The sequence below is a fragment of the Amia ocellicauda genome, chromosome 17, assembly GCF_036373705.1.
Source record: "Amia ocellicauda isolate fAmiCal2 chromosome 17, fAmiCal2.hap1, whole genome shotgun sequence".
Lineage (NCBI taxonomy): Eukaryota > Metazoa > Chordata > Actinopteri > Amiiformes > Amiidae > Amia > Amia ocellicauda.
This window is the reverse complement of record NC_089866.1, coordinates 10,213,997-10,231,772: the sequence shown is the minus strand read 5'-3', so window position 1 is coordinate 10,231,772 and position 17,776 is coordinate 10,213,997. Positions and strand designations below refer to the sequence as shown.

General features: G+C 43.0%; 1 protein-coding gene across 2 annotated transcripts in view; it reads right to left on the bottom strand.

Annotated features, from left to right (window-relative positions):
• cyth3a (cytohesin 3a) overlaps positions 1-17,776 on the bottom strand; it is a 42,619-nt gene that overhangs the window by 2,001 nt on the left and 22,842 nt on the right. For both annotated transcript variants that reach the window (XM_066688885.1, XM_066688884.1), the window contains exons 2-12: positions 15,786-15,868; positions 15,403-15,467; positions 14,322-14,388; positions 11,359-11,477; positions 9,382-9,462; positions 8,910-9,022; positions 7,859-8,007; positions 7,174-7,285; positions 3,067-3,143; positions 2,672-2,743; positions 2,163-2,317 (exon numbers count right to left, since the gene is read on the bottom strand). In XM_066688885.1, coding sequence (XP_066544982.1) covers positions 2,163-2,317; positions 2,672-2,743; positions 3,067-3,143; positions 7,174-7,285; positions 7,859-8,007; positions 8,910-9,022; positions 9,382-9,462; positions 11,359-11,477; positions 14,322-14,388; positions 15,403-15,467; positions 15,786-15,868 — 1,093 coding nt within the window. The remainder of the gene's footprint in view (positions 1-2,162; positions 2,318-2,671; positions 2,744-3,066; positions 3,144-7,173; positions 7,286-7,858; positions 8,008-8,909; positions 9,023-9,381; positions 9,463-11,358; positions 11,478-14,321; positions 14,389-15,402; positions 15,468-15,785; positions 15,869-17,776) is intronic.

Here is a 17,776-nt window from a genome sequence, read left to right as displayed (position 1 = left end):
GCTGCATCGCGCTGCTTTAGCTCGGCCCCCGTGCCGGAGCTGCTCTCGGCTCTCAATCAGCGCGTTATATTAAACAATTAAAATCGAGACGGGAAAGTAAATGTTTTTTACTTATGTTGCTTAAATCATCATACCAAAAACAAGACAGGACTTGTGGGATTTGGGACTTCACACACACGCTTATATGCTTGAAGATCCTTATGTTTTTGAGGGGGCCCCTAATCCACTACAAGCTCCTGTAGCCTCTTCATTTATTCATCGGTCTCCTGACAACAATTCTTTCTGATTACAGGAATACTGAAGGGTGCTTTTTTAAGTGGTTTCCTTTGTTTTCTTCTGCCTCCACATCAGAAGAACGGGGGTGTAACTAAGACACTGAACAGCAGCCTTGTGCGTGTAAGTGCGTGCGTGTGTTAAGGTGTGTGTAAGGGTGTGTGTAAGTGCGTGGCCAGCTGCTATTGTCTCTCACACTTTAATGGGATAATTTCCTCCCTTCAGGGGTGAGAGGCGATCAGTCAGAGGCACAGTAAGGAGAGGAAGAAAAAGAAAACACAGGAGGCAGCACCCTCAGAGACAGTGCAGATCTTTCACGTAGCCTGAGGTTGAGCCACCCTTCCTGCATTTGCTCATTTGTTTTAATGGACCGCACTGACTGAGCTGGGCTGGACGGCGGGCATCACTGCGCCCACTGTGACCTGGGCTAGACTGAGAGGAATGAGAGGAATGAGAGGAATGAGAGGAATGAGAGTCCGTGGAAGTTTGCCGAGAGAAGCGTGTTGCACTATATTTTCACACCGCCTTGGGAGACGTGAGCTGTGACTAATGCTGTGGTTTCCCAGCAAAAGACACAGTAGGACGGCAGTGTTACTGTCAGCCCTGTGAACCGGCTCTTATTCCCGCAAGGGCGATCTTCCCAAAAACACACTGCCCTAACCACAGCGAAGACGACCACAACGAGGTACAATCTTCATCACCAGATCGCAATGCCGAATGAAACCCCGACAATATGTTATTGTTAAGATAACACAGTCCTAACATTCAGCATTAAAAACAGCATCAGGGAAAGAATAATACCCTCAGCCTTTGCTCACACAGCTCTCCATCAGCTCCTCCTGATGCCGTCAATGAGATCTGTTGCAGGAAAGAGGCAAACCCTGTAGTACGGGCCGTGCTTCGCATTTCCTGCCCTCGCCGCCAATGAGCAAAACCAACACCAAGCCATATTGCCTGTTACGGTCAGACTCCTTTTAACCCAAAGGCAGGTGCCTTACAAAATCACACTCCTTTACCTCTCAGGAGACGAGACCAAGTGCTAATCCCCTTCAAAGTGGTTCTGAATCACCTGCAGGGGCAATTCCAGCACCTAAGGGCTCTGATCATTACAAACTTTAGAACAATTTCCTATTCTTAACTGCCTATTATATTTTTTCCAAGAGGTGCAACAGAATGGTGCTTCACGATGTTAATTTAATCAAGAAGTGAACGCTGCTGTTAATTTTAGATATCCCCACTGTTCTAAAATGAGGTTTAATGCAATTAAAGTAATTCGGCTGCTTGTGGAGGAATGAAAAGCCTAGCAGAGAGCAATAATGAGGAACGCAGAGAAATCCTGAAATGCTTTCTGAATTTTGTAAAGTGCATCATGTTCTTTACAATATTGGCTGCAGCCCAGGCAGGACAGTATAGCCTTTCAAATGGCTGAGACAACAGGGCAGGATCAGAGCTGCGACAGGCCAGAGGAGGTGCCCTGGTCTCACAGCAATGGCACTCCTGCACTTTAAATAGTAAAAGTATATACAGGCACAATGTTATAGAGTGAGAGAGTGAGAGCAAGAGAAATTCTTTTTGCACGGTCATTGTGAGATGGGATCTTACCCTGAAGGAAATCAACAGTGCCGTCCCTGTTTGGAAATGTCTCAATAGCATCTTTCTCTATTTCAGTACAATGAACCAGCACAACACAAAGTGTCGTCTTTCCGCTGCCCCTGTCCTGTCAGCAGGACTGTGGTGAGCAGGCCAGCCCACTCTGTAATTAGCACTCACTTCAATGCCATGCAGACACACACACTCGCAAACATACACACACAAACAGTCCACCACAGAAGACAGATTATAACCAGTGTGGCTCCCTGCAGGCCCGAGTGATGGAGACAGGCTCTTACTTGATGGATTTGATCCACTCTTCCTTCTCCTCGGGTGTGGGGGCCGATATCCTGTACACCACATGGTTCCCCTCCACCACCCGGCCGTCCGCCTCCGTCTTGCATGCCTTTATCACCTGTCCCTTGTGGTTGGGGTTATACAGCTCAAAGCAGTTCTGAAACAACACAGCACAGGGAGTCGGCATCCACCTGTACTTCTAATAATAGTAGCAACAATAATCATCGCCCTTATTTGTAGGAATATCTCAAAGCACTGGAGAAACAAGTAACTTACGAGTTGAGCACAGGGCCCCAGTACATATCCAACAGGTTTGACACTAAACAGTCCAGACTACTGGTTACAAGAGGGGGTACAGAAATCTTCAAGGCAGACTGGGGTCAGAAAGTGTGTTTTGTGTTTGCATTTTGAGGGTATTTACAACTCTGGCACATTCAGTCGTGTTTTAGAAGTAAGCACTGCGTATGCTAGCTGACATCACATATTGGAGGCAATAGAACAGTTTTCTTACTGGCTTTCTGGGCTCCTCAACCTCCCTGATACTGAGATTCTCCAGGGGAATGATGCCTCGGGGCTCTTTGTCCTGAGAAAGAGAAGAAGGAGTTTAAAATGACATCACAGTCAATTATTATTGTTATGGTGATAATTAGTGTTATTGTCTACATCCAAAGGTCACTCATATTCAGGCACTGTAAACAGATGCAGAGTGCAAGAGGTCAATTTTGTAGGGTTGTGTAACCAAGAGTATGGAATACGTCAATTCAATACGTTACACAGTGGAGCACAATAATCGAAAGAGGGATATTAACGAAGATAGCAGTTGATACCAGTTGATAGCAGGGGCATAGTACCCCTGCATACTCAGTTGTAAATAACTGTACTTGGAGCCAATCCAGGCCAACTTACTGTTGTATACTCAAAGTAATAAAGGCAGTTGTCAGTCAGGATAAACCACCTTCGTTTCCAGGTTTTCACTCTGCCGCCTGTGAGATAACGACAATACAGACACCAGTGTTAGCATGGACACTGCTTTAGTAAAGGGAGGAATCACATTCCCAAGAAAGGATATCAAGGGAGAAAAAAAAGGCAAGATGAATACAAAGCCCATGAGCTTACATCTGTGTGAAAAATGTTACAACGGCTAGAAAAATCTGTCCCTATGGAACAGCTTGCGTGTTCTGCAGGAATCGCAAAGACTTGTAGAACGCGATGCAGTTGCTGTTTTTTTAAGGACTGCGTGATCAAATTGCTGTCAACCTTCACAAGGTCAAACACAGTCAGGCTCAAATAATTCTCCAGTCGCCGCAAACCCCCCCCTCAACCCCTTCTTAAGAAAAGCTGCTTGCAAAGAGAAAAAAAGTGCATTTAATTAACAAGAGCAGAAACAGGAGAAAGGATCTCTGTAGCGCAAGTCTTTCATGAGTGATTCACATGCACTTGCTGTAATACAATGAACCGAGAGGAGGGGGGTATGAATGTTATTAGCTCCACACCAATATTAAGATTCTACTCCAGGCAAAAAAAAAAAGAAAAAAAGAAAAAGAAAACAAACTTAGTATTTTTATTGCTGTGATGAATCTGTTCATTTGGCCATGTCAGTGTATATTGCAGGATTATACAGAAATATGCCTTTCTTTCTTGAAGCAATGATGCATTAGAGCAAAACTGACCCCCCAGCCCTTTTCCCTTGTTAAATCATGTATCATGTTACTTGTTACTACAAACTGATGCTGGCAGTGCAGACATCGAATGCGATTGTTCTATTGGAAGTTAGGATGAAGATGTTCACCCAGGAGGTCTAATCATGGATGTTTCTTTTTTTAATACTCAACTACTGTACACTTCAGAGATGAAAAAAACAGGTTACAGGGTTCCAGACAGCTGCTAAACGCTGTGGTAGAAAATATAAATCAGAAGACTGCCGTGAATTAAGTTAAAGGAAGCAAAGTCGAGTTATTCTGAGCTGTGATTTGTCCCAGATTTTTTTTGTGCCAGAAATATTTATATGTTCGGAGCACAGCTGTCAAACCCAGATCAACATTCACAAATCTTTATTCGCGCCCCCCCCATCTCTGACTTCCCTGCCTCTCTTTCTACAGTTGTGCACCGTGTGGGTCACATCGGTGAAGAGAAAGCGAGCCAGGACTTTGAGTTGTCTGGTATTAGCTTGTTTATGCTAGAGCACAGCAGCATAAACACTGCTCCCCCCGACCCACCCACCCACCCTCTGGCTCAGGGCTCCACACCTTGTACTGTAAGACTCAAAGTCCTCCAGCACACACTAAGGCTGCCTGGTCTTTCCCGGGTACATGGGTCTCACATGTAGCCAGTCTGCTACAGAGGATACACCTGGTGGCACTTAGCTCAGCCCATTGCTCACAGAGCAGCACCTGGACCGGGATGATCCACCAGCTACTACATACTGCTGTTTAGCAGGGCTGAGGATTTCAACTATCGTAACCTGTCCTTATAAAAGTGGCCAAAGACCACAGTGCTCCTCATGTCATCAGATCTCTGAACTAACATCTCTGTTTATTTTCTGTCTTAAAGATTGCAGACATCCAGCTCTACACAGCAGCTTCTTTGTGATCTAATGTAGCCACATACTTCAAACTAATTTTCTCTGGATTAATAATAATTATATTAACAGTAGTTATTATAACTATTATATATAGTCATTACAAAGTAATCTCAAAGCACTTTACAGCTGTGTGGAAATCGCCCCTTTAGCGGCCATGTCGTATGTATATTAATACAGCAGCGCAGTCTGGCTCTGTGCACCAAGTAACAGCATACATGTCAAAAAGGGAGGGAGTATTTCTACAGCACAACACCTTCCACTTAACTGCCTGGAGAAACCGACAGATGTACGCTTGATTAGGAGAAATAAACAGATCCAAATACTTGTCTGCCAGCAGTACTTCAGAATAACCCACAGTTATTCAGTCAGCATGGAATACCACAAAAATAAAACAGAAACCCCAAAACAAATACAGTGCAAAAGCGGGAAAACGGGCAGTGCTCCTCTGTGGAAAATAGAGTAGCTGGAGGCAAGCTGCCGTGATAAGATGAGGAAATTATGCAACAACAGAGTTCTGCAACAGCACGCGCAGGTTCAGTCCTGCCAGGCCTTGGGGATACAGATAAACTGCAGTTGGGCCGACACCTCGAGGAGGCCTCGGTGCGTCACTGAGCGTTCACTCATTTCTTCCCCTTCGAGCATTCAAGAAATCTCTGTGTTCAGTAAAACAGCAAGCAAGCGGTCTGTGGTTTGTGACGCAGGGATTCCCAAAAATTCCTTCGCAGCTGCTCACAGACCCGCCCTGCACAGCACACAGGGAGGGGTTTGCACCTGGAATAGCACCAACGCACATTGCAGTATGGGACAACGGTACATTTTTTTTGTTTTAAACTGTATACCTCAGTCTTTAGCACCCTGTGTGCAAATATAACTGAAATATTTGATTTTCGAATCTTCTAAGGAAGCACTATTATCCATTCAAGGGGAAGAAAAACGCTCACGTTATGTATAGCAAAAGCATGCAGAATGTAAATTAGCTCTATTTTCAAGGAAGCGTGCGAGAGATAACATAATCTTTGTTTTATAAACCAAACAAGACGATCCTAGCGCTCTATACGGAGGGCTTACAGTGATTTGATCAGACAACAGAGACGTTACACAGGGCCAGAGGAATGTGCTTGCTTGAGCCGACCATAGAAAAAACAAAACAACATGGCTGAACATAACAGAGATGACCTTTGAACCTCCAAACAATAGCCAGGCAATTAGGTGGAAGGTGCTGCCTAAGCTGATACCTCTATTTAATAGTAATAATAAAAATAATAATTTAAAAAAAAGAAGAAAACACCAAACATCAACAGCGGAAGGGAAGCATGAGAAGGGAAGTCAAGAGGATGCTAGGGAGGGGTGGGAGCTCTCCAGGGTACCTACCTCCTGGTGCAGAATAAGCAGAGACAGCCAGTCACAGAACAGAAAGGTGAGAGGTCATAGGTCATAGGTCATAGGGCATAAGGAAAACAAGAAGGCACATTTAAAAACCATCTCATCAACAAAACGACCAAAAACAAAAGCACGCACAAAGAGAATAAAGTCACAAGGTAATAATGCAGGGGGAAGGAGGGGGGGGTAAAGACACAGAAATACAGAAATATAGAAATATTTAAATATATACACACACCATATATACACATCAACGTTTTCCTAAGCAGAAATGCATTGCTTCTTTTGAAGAAAGTTTTCCAAAGAAATGATAAACAAACAAACAAATCAATAAAGAAAGAAAGTAATATCAAAATAAAAGGCTGGTGTTTTGGAGTGGTTTGGAGTACTTCAGCTGTCGTAGCTTCCTGAACCATTATAAACAACATAGTGTACCGTGTGGGGAACCGTGTGCCCATGCTCCGTTCTGCAAACATGATCACAGGCACACTTTCAAGGCAAGTTACCTATTTCAAGTTCGATTCAAAAGCAGGAGCCGTAATTCACAATCCATTCAACCCTCTCAGCTTCCTCTCCCATAACATAGGCCCCTCCCAGAAGGCTTGCATGCTGTTTACAAGAACCTGGTAAGCTGTACACTTGTGAAACTCCACAGAACCATAAAATCAACGATATGGTGACCTCGGTTTGATTTATTAATTTATCTCTAATTTCCTCGTTTCATTATCGTGATTAAGGTCCCGTCTATCGGTGCCTCTCCAGAGATGCATGCTGGGGTTGCCAGGGTCTAATTAAGGACAAAAATCAAGCTTGGTTTTCGGCACAGGAAGGAGTGGTGCACTGTAGCAAGAGTCCAATTAGCCGTATCTGTCATAGGCACATTTTACATAGGACAAGTCAATACCAGCTCATCTCTGCATAGCCCTATAGATTTCCTATGGAGTCTAAAAATATCCATCAGGATGATGGAGCTGAGTAGTGGATCTATGCGAGAGGCCAAAAAAGTGGTATTACTGTGTATGTAGATTCACTGTCTCTTGCCATTCACTAACCCAGCTTCAACAGCCATCCCTCTCGGTCCGGGTTGAAGAAGGTGTGTGTCAAGTCATTGCCGTCGTCCTCAGGAATCTTGAAGGGCTCGTTTTTAATACTTTCATATAAATTCTGGAACAAGGAGCAGAGAGAGAAAGAATGGGGGGTGAGAAGAAGCATTTAATTTCAAATCACAAATCCACACTGTGCCATCTGAAATATTAATGGCCCCTTCTAGTGTCACAGGTTCAATACGAGCGGGCGTACTGTGGCACCATCAGTGAAGGCCATCTTAGACATGGAAATAGCCCTGGCTGGGGAAATGCATGTGTGTAGGAGAGGTGGGGGGGCAGGAAAAGGGTGGGATTGCTGGGAGTTGTGCGTGTGTGGGTGTAGGGAGAACAACTCAAAACTAAAACCTGTGCTATCATAGAGGTTTTGGGAGCAGACAACGCTAGCTTTGGGTCTTTTGTTTTTGGCAGGGAAATCAGCAGCCATTTAAATCAGCTGACCCCTCTCACCACATTCACTTGATCAGAAGGAAATTAACAAATTCTGGATGAAAACAGGCCCTTTCACATGCAGGGCTAGGAAATTAAACTTAAACAGCCAGCGATGCCTGCAGGGATGCAATATGTCGAATGGGGACTAGCAAGTGCAGCTGAACTGAGCGCAGGGCAGCCCTGTGCTGCCTTGTCTTCTCACCCTGAGCAGCTCTTCGGGCAGGTCGCCTCCTTCGTTGATCCCGCGGTTCATGGAAATAAACCTCTCCACAGCCGGCTTGTCCCGCACATTGGGGTTGTGTAAACTCGTGTTCAGCATGATGATGGCAAAGGACAGGACGTAGCATGTGTCTGGGAGGAATGAAGCCAGAAAGCAGGTTACGTGTACTGTACCGCTCCCTCTCCCTTCCCATCCCTTCTCCTCCCTGCCTCTCCGTCATTCCTTCCTTGTCAGTTTTTCCTTGCATTCATGTCTGTTGAATCCAAGGTGCCTGGATCAACACTGAGCAGAACAGAAACACTACGTGGAGCCAAAGTTACTCATGAGAGGCGTCTTGTGGTTTTCTTACTTGCAATAAGAAAAATGCTAAATGAACTAATTCTCATCATAACATGCACCTTCTAAAAATAAAAACAGAAAAAAGGTACAGAACAGATCGGGCACTGTTGTATGGGTTAAGATTTTAAAGAAAGGAAAAAGATAAAAAGGGGTGGGGGGGGAGTACCTTTGGAATATTCAGCCTGCGATGTAAAAAAAAAAAAGTCCCATCTTCAATAAATCATGACTCTGCATTTGAGGCTGACATACTTTTCTTTCCCCCCCTCTCCCCCTCTCACCAGAATGCTATCTGCTGCGTCGGCCCGGTCTTTATCTTGCTCAGTCAATTCCCCATCAGACAGCTACATTCCCATTTAACCCTGCCGCCGTCAGTGCCTATCCGATTCAGCTCACTCTTTCTACAGCAATAAGTGTTTCTCCAACCCCCATCTCTCCCATTTCATCATTGGTTTGGCTTGTACAGTACATGTGTGCTGACTTGTAACTCAAACATAAACAAAGCAATCTACACCATCATCTGAACCTCTGAACAGTCTGCCTGGCTCTGTGTTGTCCAACTACATTACTGAAGAGTAGACAGACTGAGTGCACCAGAGATAGAGATCACACACAGACACCAAGAAACCAGTATAACAGACACAGAGAGATTGACAAGCCTACAGGTAGATGGGTGTGACAGGATGTGTTTTCTGACCTGTAGACTGGAAGACTCCGGGGTTACACTGGCAGTACCGCGACGCAAAGGCCTCCATCATGCGATCGATCTTCTGAGCTTCACCTGGAAGCCTGAAGCTCCATAGGAATTGCCTGGAATATTAATTTATTACTATTTTAGCTTTTCATTACATTTTCAGCACATGAACTAAATTTCGCTTTCGTCTGTGGGGAGAAGCCGATTACTTCTTGGTGTCAGCAGCCCTATTTAAAAGTTGCAGCTTTTTGTATCGCTAATATGGTACCTTCTGTTCAACATCCTGGAAACAAAGTAAAGCCAAGAGCGGGCACTAACTGTCTTACGTCATTAAATGGAAAGTGACCTTCAGGTCTCTTGGCGATTTTCTTAATTTTCGGTACAGAAGACTGAGTTATCATTTATAACACTCTGGTTTTAACTTCTTCTCCATACCTCTGTGTGAAGCAGTACAGGAAACAAGGCAGTGACTTACCGCAAGGCCTGTACAAGGTTGAGGTCCGCAAACTCATGGAGCTCCACGAAAGCCTGCAGAACCTTAATGTTGAAATCGTCCCTGGCGAAAGAAAGATAAAGCAATTTTTTTTTAAATCACCCCTGGAATTCTCGAAATGAACACACGTCAAGAACTTAGCAATACCTTAATAAGTTCCAGAGATTCCACAAAACACACCAGGCAACAGTATTCAAACAGTTGTTGCAATCTGAGGATTTCATGGCACGATGGTAGATGAATTAGATTCAAAGCAACACCTGAGCTAACTGAACTAGAGCTCAGCATCTTAAACGCTAAGCTAAAGAGGTTATGAAACGATGTGGTCAGATTGACGTGCAACCTGCTGGCAAACAGTTTTAAGAAACACTGTCTCAAAGCCAGGTTGTTTTTGTTTCCTTGGTTTGTTTGTTTTATCTCCTATGTACTTAAGCCTTTGACATGCTTAAAGACAGTGTGTATCCAGTAACAGGGCTTGTAAAGATGTCAGGCTAGTTTGACATAAAGCCATTAGGTATTTTACAAGCCTTTGCAAACAATAGGAATACATATATGTGCACCGTAAATGTGGGCTGCAGCAGAGCAGGCATCCCACGGGAGCCGTGTATCGAGTAATCAATGGCAGACTGGCAGAGGAAATTGGATTGTGGAGGACATGATCCGGCCTTTCCATCTGTGTATGCAGCTTAACTCATGATCAATTTCCAACTCGATACATCAAAAAGGACCTACAATCATAAACGTAATAATAATAAAACAAGAAAGAACAAAAAAATCACCTACAGGAGAAGGAGGGGGGTAGTATATTTTCTCTGATAACAGCAACTGGATGATGGATTTGCCTGCACTCTCCCGCGTACCAATCTTCTAATTAGATTAAATGATGGGCTCCAGGCCCCGTAAATGCAATTTAGCCTTAATTGTTGCAAGTGTACGACTTCCACCTATGTTTATGGCTCGCAGCGATGCGGACGGTTCGTCGTTTTGGTTGTTCATCTTGCGAGACCTGTTTGAAGAGGTCAGCCACTAATGAGCCACTCCCTGGAGTCACTGCGGGCAGTGCAGAGGCACCGACACACAGCGGCTGACAACACTGAGTGACAGGGCACAGCCGCAACCATCAGTAATACTGCGGTGTAAGCCACCACTTGGTCAGGTCTTTCCTGTGTATTCCTATACTCTCTGTGCAGGATGCTTACCGTAACGTGTCGTTCCATGCACAACTTAAGTTTTCACCTTGGTACACGAGACATCTTGCGTTGAATGAAGCAAATGGGACTTTTTCTGTGGCCCTTAATTGTATGGTTCTAAGTGCTCCGATGTGTTGGATAGTTACACAGGTTTTAAAGTGACAGCTGAAGAGAAACACGTTAGCTTAAAAGGATGAGGTCAACTGGGGAAAAAACAAAACCAAAAAACCCCATCAAAACAAGACGCAAACCTACTTAACTGTAACGCAACATCAGCTGCAGTAACAGCAGAATCCATCACACATTAATCTCTTCCCCACTCTATCCTGCCTTTCCAACTACAGAAACACCAGAACCGTGACACAGAAATAAAGTGCTGATTGGGAGAGAGCAGCAGTGTTAGCAGGTGTGACACGCAATAAGTACCACTCAGGTTCCATGCATGATGTAATGGTGTGTTTGAGGGACCCCGCTCAGTAAAAGCTCTTGTTGTGTGGAGAGTCTGGAGTCTCTGGAGGTGGCTCATTTTCTTGTCAGATATAAAAACCTGCTGTATGCATGACTTGAATAGCCGAGGAAACCACTTTGATTTGCTCAATGAATCCAGACAGTCCATTTCCTAAAGCCATCAACCCAGATCTGGGACACAAAGTTCACACACTGGAAAAGCTGCCATCCTGACACAGTAAAGCCCTAAAAGTCATTTTATTAGTGTCTCTATCGTTTCATGGGAGCCGGCTCTAACAATACCAGGAGAAACTAATCTTACCGTTCGCCCAAGTAGTCCCCAATGACAGTCTTGTTCAAGCCCTCCCCTTTGTACAGGAACTGGGCTATGTCTTCAGGAGTGTTCTGCAAGAGGTCGTTTTCAAGAAGAAACTGGATGCCCTGGAATAAAAATACATGAATTCATACATATACAGTACTGTGCAAAAGTTTTAGGCAGGTGTGAAATAGACATGTTAATAGATTATATTTAAATGCTAAATGCAAAGTGAGTGAACAGAACAAAAATCTACATCAAATCAATATTTGGTGTGACTACCCTATGTCTTCAAAATAGAATAAATTCTTCTAGGTACACCTGCACACAGTTTTTGAAGGAACTCGGCAGGTAGGTTGGCCCAAACATCTTGGAGAACTAACCACAGCTCTTCTGTGGATTTAGGCAGCCTCAGTTGCTTCTCTCTCTTCATGTAATCCCCGACAGACTCGATGATGTTGAGATCAGGGCTCTGTGGGGGCCATACCATCACTTCCAGGACTCCTTGTTCTTCTTTACGCTGAAGATAGTTCTTAATGGCTTTCGCTGTATGTTTGTTGTTGTTGTCATGCTGCAGAATAAATTTGGGGGCAATCAGATGCCTCCCTGATGGTTTTGCATGATGGATAAGTGGACCATTAATTCTGACCAAATCCCAAACTCCATTTGCAGAAATGCAGCCCCAAACTTGCAAGGAACCTCCAGCATGCTTCACTGTTGCCTGCAGACACTCATTCGTGTACCGCTCTCCAACCCTTCGGCAAAAAACTGCCTTCTACTACAGCCAAATATTTCAAATTTTGACTCATCAGTCCAGAGCACCTGCTGCCATTTTTCTGCACCCCAGTTCCTGTCTTTTCATGCATAGTTGAGTCGCTTGGCCTTGTTGCCACGTCAGAGGTATGGCTTTTTGGCCGCAACTCTTCCATGAAGGCCACTTCTGACCAGACTTCTCGGGACAGTACATGGGTGTACCAGGGTCCCACTGTTTTCTGCCAATTCTGAGCTGATGGCACTGCTGGACATCTCCCGATTGCGAAGGGAAATAAGCATGATGTGTTTCTGTTTCAGTTAATGGTTGTGTTTCAACCTGATGATCATTAGCACCTGTTTGGTATAATTGTTTAATCATACACCTGACTATATGCCTACAAAATCCCTGACTTTGTGTAAGTATAAGAAGAACTGATGCTGTTTTGAAGGCAAAGGGTGGTCATACCAAATATGGATTTGATGTAGATTTTTCTTCTGTCCTCTCACGTTGTATTTAGTTAATTAAAAATATAATCTATGAACATGTCTATTTTTGAAAGCATTCTTACTTTACAGCATTATTTCACACCTGCCTAAAACCTTTGCACAGTACTCTACATATACAGCTCTGGAAAAAATTAAGAGACCACATAACATTGATTTCTGAACTTGGAGTGGTCTCTTAATTTTTTTCAGAGCTGTAAATATACATTTTAAAAACTATTATTTCATTTCATTCTGGAGCGATGGATGAAACGTTATTTGAAATCGTTGACGCCTGGAAATATTCCAGCCCAAGGCTCTGATCTAATAGAGGCCATGTTATTGTAATATTTGATGTGGTTTTTTTGGTATTTGTTTGCAAACGTTTTAGTTTAATGGTGTACCAAAACCACTGTAAAGAGAGGCTCAAGATTTAAAAACAAAATCCACTGAATTCAATAAACAATCAGATCAAAATAGCTGTTTTATTACTTTTAAATGAGGTCTGTACACAAGACAGAGGATTCATAGAGACAGAGTGAAAACCGGGGATGAAAATTATATATTGAAACTTCTATATCTAAAACCTGAAACATGTATACCTGAACAATGTAGAGAAAATGCAGGGGAAAAATGCTTTTATTCTTAACCTTGACTGATAACTCACGTTATTCCACAAATGTATTCCAGTTTAAAGTAAAGGGCTAGTAAGATAATAAACAATTTGAATTATGTCAGAGGAGGAGGAATTCTGGGAACGACAGCTGAAACACTGATCATTGTTCTTATTTCTTTATGTTGTTTTCTTTCAACACTCATATTTTGATACAGTTGTATTAGCTGTAGACGGAAGCAAAACTAATTCAGAGAACTGAAAGGTATTTGTTATCATATAGATTAGATACTAGGGGCAGAAGTACCACTGAAGGCCCTTTCATAAACCACACACCGGACGAGTCATCTGTCCCCACCTTATCAGTTTATAGATATCGCACTAAATTAAATTGTGATGATATGGTCTAGAGGAGCTTCAAAAGATCCTTATCTTTCCTCATATAATATAATAGGTCATGTGTTTTGTTTAGATCTTGGCACCTACTCTGTGTGTGAAGTGAGTGTGTTTGTGGGTGTGCGATGCAAAACAAAACTGCTCCCACATGGCAAAGATGAGAGATGGGGGAAGGATACTAGTTTCCAATTAGTAACGGAAAAACAGTGAATAACTAAACGGAACCGCAGACTGCACACTGTGCCGCCGCGGGGCTTTCCCATTGAGGGCTGTACAAAGAAGCGCCTTCCCCTCAGTCAGGACTTCGGGAAACTCTGCAAATACTTTATCCGCAGCGGCATTGTAAACTTGCGAGTTTTAATGGACTAATCAACACTCTCCCACTGGACCATGGCGCCTTAGGGGTGTGTTCTACATCTGTACCAAAGCAACTGAGCCATTTTGTTTGCGGTCCGCACATCTGTATCACGGTCGGCACCAAGCAAAGTTAACACCACGCTTTTAATATCCTGAAAACATAGCCAGGGTTTTTATGTTGTTGTTGTTGATTTTTTTTTTAAATCACATCTGGTTGGGAATTGAAAGTATCTGTAAGCTGCTGCTGCATTTCTAATTGGTTTTAGTAGCCTCCCACTCCAAAGTAATTAGCTCCTGCTGGGAACACAATTGCCTAACTACCACATCAAATTATATATATTATACACACAAACACAAACTCAATTACCTTTTTAGGGTCCATGTTGAACTTCTTCCTTCCCATTGCAATTTGTTTGTTTCTCTGTGATGTTTTGCTGTAAATAGGAAAAACAGGAATTCTTACAAAAACTACATAGAGAGGCAAGTGTTTAGATGTATTATGAAACTGGAGTGGCACAATTCCCACAGTATTGTACCAGGCGATTCCTGTGATGAGGGAGTCTCTAGTGCCTACTTATTTACTGTAGCATGACAGGAAGAATCACACGGAACACATGTACCTGAAGAGGTCATGTAACCAAGACAGCTGTCATGTACCAAACCAGGAGGGTTGCTGCTTCGCTTTAGAAACTGGGGATTAACTTTTCTACAGAACGCAAACACAGTGGCCACAGATGCAACAAACCAAACCCATCTCACTGTCTCTCTTTATAGGGTGTACACAGCATGTAAACCAGTGTGTGATTAAAGAGGTAATACATTATTTGAAGTGTCAGCAAGGATTGTAATTATTAACGTGTTAACCACACACCATTCATTTATTTATTTATTGACTTTCCCAAGACCTATATTAAGTATTTTTTGTGAATTCTATTCTATTTTGGTTTAATAATACAGGGACGCAAACAGCATCAATTCAAAAACAGTCATTAAAAACTAAGAGTGTGGTATTTTTCCCGCCACATTTATACAACTTCTGGGTACTCTGGAAAAACAAAAGCAGCCCACCTGCAAGAAAAAAAACGACCGTGACCTCCACTCACAGACAGAGACAGACAACGAGCTGGTAAAGACTGATAAATAACTGATGTTGCCTAGGGGGACTGATGAAAGGATCTGAATAGGAGAGTTATGCAAATATTTAGATGGAAACTAGTCTATCATGGCTTCAGGTTTGAAATACAAAGGGGAGATATAAAGTTAAGCAGGTGTGCCTCTGAGGGCCTCTATGGATAAAGTATACGATGTTTGGGGCTCCTTCAGCTACATCTAGATTTACTTAGTGAAGGTTTAAAGCAATAAAAAAAATGGGAGAACAGTGGTTGGTGTGAACACTGACTGCATGAGAAGGCCCGGTTCTGTGCAGCAGGTGAAAATGCAGGACTCACCTTTCCCCGACGCATGTCAGCTGCTCGATCTCAGTCATGACTTCTGCAATCTCAAATTTCAACCTCTGCAAAAAAGACCAGAGAGACTTATGCCATCTGTGGACCATGTGAATGAGCCCAGTGTTAGTGGGAACGTCTTGAAAGAAATATTTTTTTGCATGTTAAAACATTCTCAGGGAAGAAAAACTAATCTATAGGGCAACTTGAACAATATAGAAATCACATATGTGAAATTCAATACTGCAATTCTACACTCATCTATTAAAAGAGCACTTGTTCTTGGCAGTTCTGTGCTTCAGGTACTTATTAATTCAGCAGCATGTCAGGCATCAAACTGGAACTTGCTGGAACATATTGATAAATCCATCCAAAAATATCAGTACCTCAATATCATCCAAGAGCTCTTTTTTTCTGCGCCGTATGTTCGAGAGTTCATCCCTTTCCTCTAGGGAGAGGTCCTCAGGTGCTGTAACCAAAAATATATCTGTTAGTTTGAAATTAAAAAGAACAACCCAACATCAAACAGTATATATCTGTACTGCCCAGCACCACACAACTTAGGCAAAGCATTTTCCCCTCAGCTTTTGATATGACCTTCATTGCCAATTTTCTGATGTTGTTGTTATTATTATAACAGCCACAACCACACAATAATAACAAATTACTACATACACTGTTACTTCCAGAAACTCAACCTGGCTGGGTTACCAGTGTTTTATAAGGGGAAGTTGAGTGGATACTCAGTGGAGTGAAAAATTACAGGTTAGTCAGGCCATAATTCCAGCCTGGAGGTCTCTGTATAAGCCCCCGCTGCAGAAACATGTTGGAGATTTACACTGGAAAGCGAAGCGCACTGTTGTTTTCCCCTAATTCCTTTCTTACAGTAATTCAGCTGGGTGCTATGGATAGGTGTCCATTTTGTTATAGTAAAGAACATATTTAAATTGTTGCCTATTTTGTGCTAGATTGCAGCCTTTGTTTGGGGTGGCTCTTGAACACAATGTCATTTTGGGGACATTGTTTGTTTGGAGGCACCCAAATCATTATGGAGATGCATTTCTCGGTGCTTGCCCCCCTAACACCCCCCCCCCCCACCCCCAACCCCCAACCCCCAACCCCCCACATCTCCACTGCCCCCTAAACACCAGCAGCACTTTGTCTCCATGCATGCATGGCTTAAGTGACAGTCCCATGAATTATAATGTATAAATTGTTCAGACAATCAAATTAAGCATTAAACCAGGCAAGTGAACTAGGTCACTTTGAACTTTAGCTGAAGCAGATTGTGTATGTGTGTGTTCATGTTTATTTATTTAAGTCCTTCGTGGTGGTGAACTGCTGCACATCAAACCAGGCTTTGTAAAAGAATCAGAGTGGTCTGATATCTTTCTTTCTTTCTCTTTCCTCCATTCTTTAGTTTTCTCTTTCTTAAAATCTGTTACCAAGCTGCTCTGAAATTCAGCTGGGGTTTTTTGGTGAAGCAACATTAACATAACAAAACCAACCCAAAAAGAAAAGCTACATACCACTAATTCCAGTGTAATAATAAACAGGCATGTAACGAATCACATTACTGGGGAACAGAAAAGGGGCTTGTACAAATTTTTCCTACAAACTTTATGAGCGAGCAAAATTCACCCTTAACTAATTCCACAGCGTAGACTGCACTGGCCTTTGGGACCATTGTGCCAAAGTGCGGCCTCACAAAATGGCCTTGGATCTCTATACAGTACATAATGCGTTGATTGTTAAGTATTCCCCTTATAGGCAACCCACGTCTAATGTGCAAAACAGAACAGACACCCTCCTACACTTAAAAAGAATTCTCCAGCACAAGACAGAAGGACAGAAATGTAAGAATGGGGCTCCATTGATGGCAGTTTAACTCACTAACAGTCTCTGCTGTGTTTTTGTCAGGCATAGCAACAGGCCTGAGAAACTCTGGGTAATTTGATATCATTATGGCTGAAGCACTGTTTGGTGGAGCCCAATGCATTAAACATTTAGACCTGAGCGAGTGCGGGCGGGTGTGCTGTAGTCTCCTTGCTCACTGTAGCAAGTGCAGAGGAAAGTGCAGGGCACAGCTAACACTACTCAGGAGAGCTAGGTGGCTGGAGATCACCAGTCACTTGGGTTTTTGTTCAGCAACGAGTGAGAGACCTATCTGTCATCTGGAGCTCAACCTTCATCCCAATGATCATTTAAGAACAATTGTTTAAACCAGGGTTCTTTGTGTGTCTGTATATTGTCTGGTTGTCTTTTTTCTTAATGCTTTCAACAAGAAACAAAGCAAAATGCAGCTTAACCAGAAGAAACAAAAGAGACTGAAAGGAAGCAGTAAGGCTATAATGAATAATAGCTCCAGAAATAATGA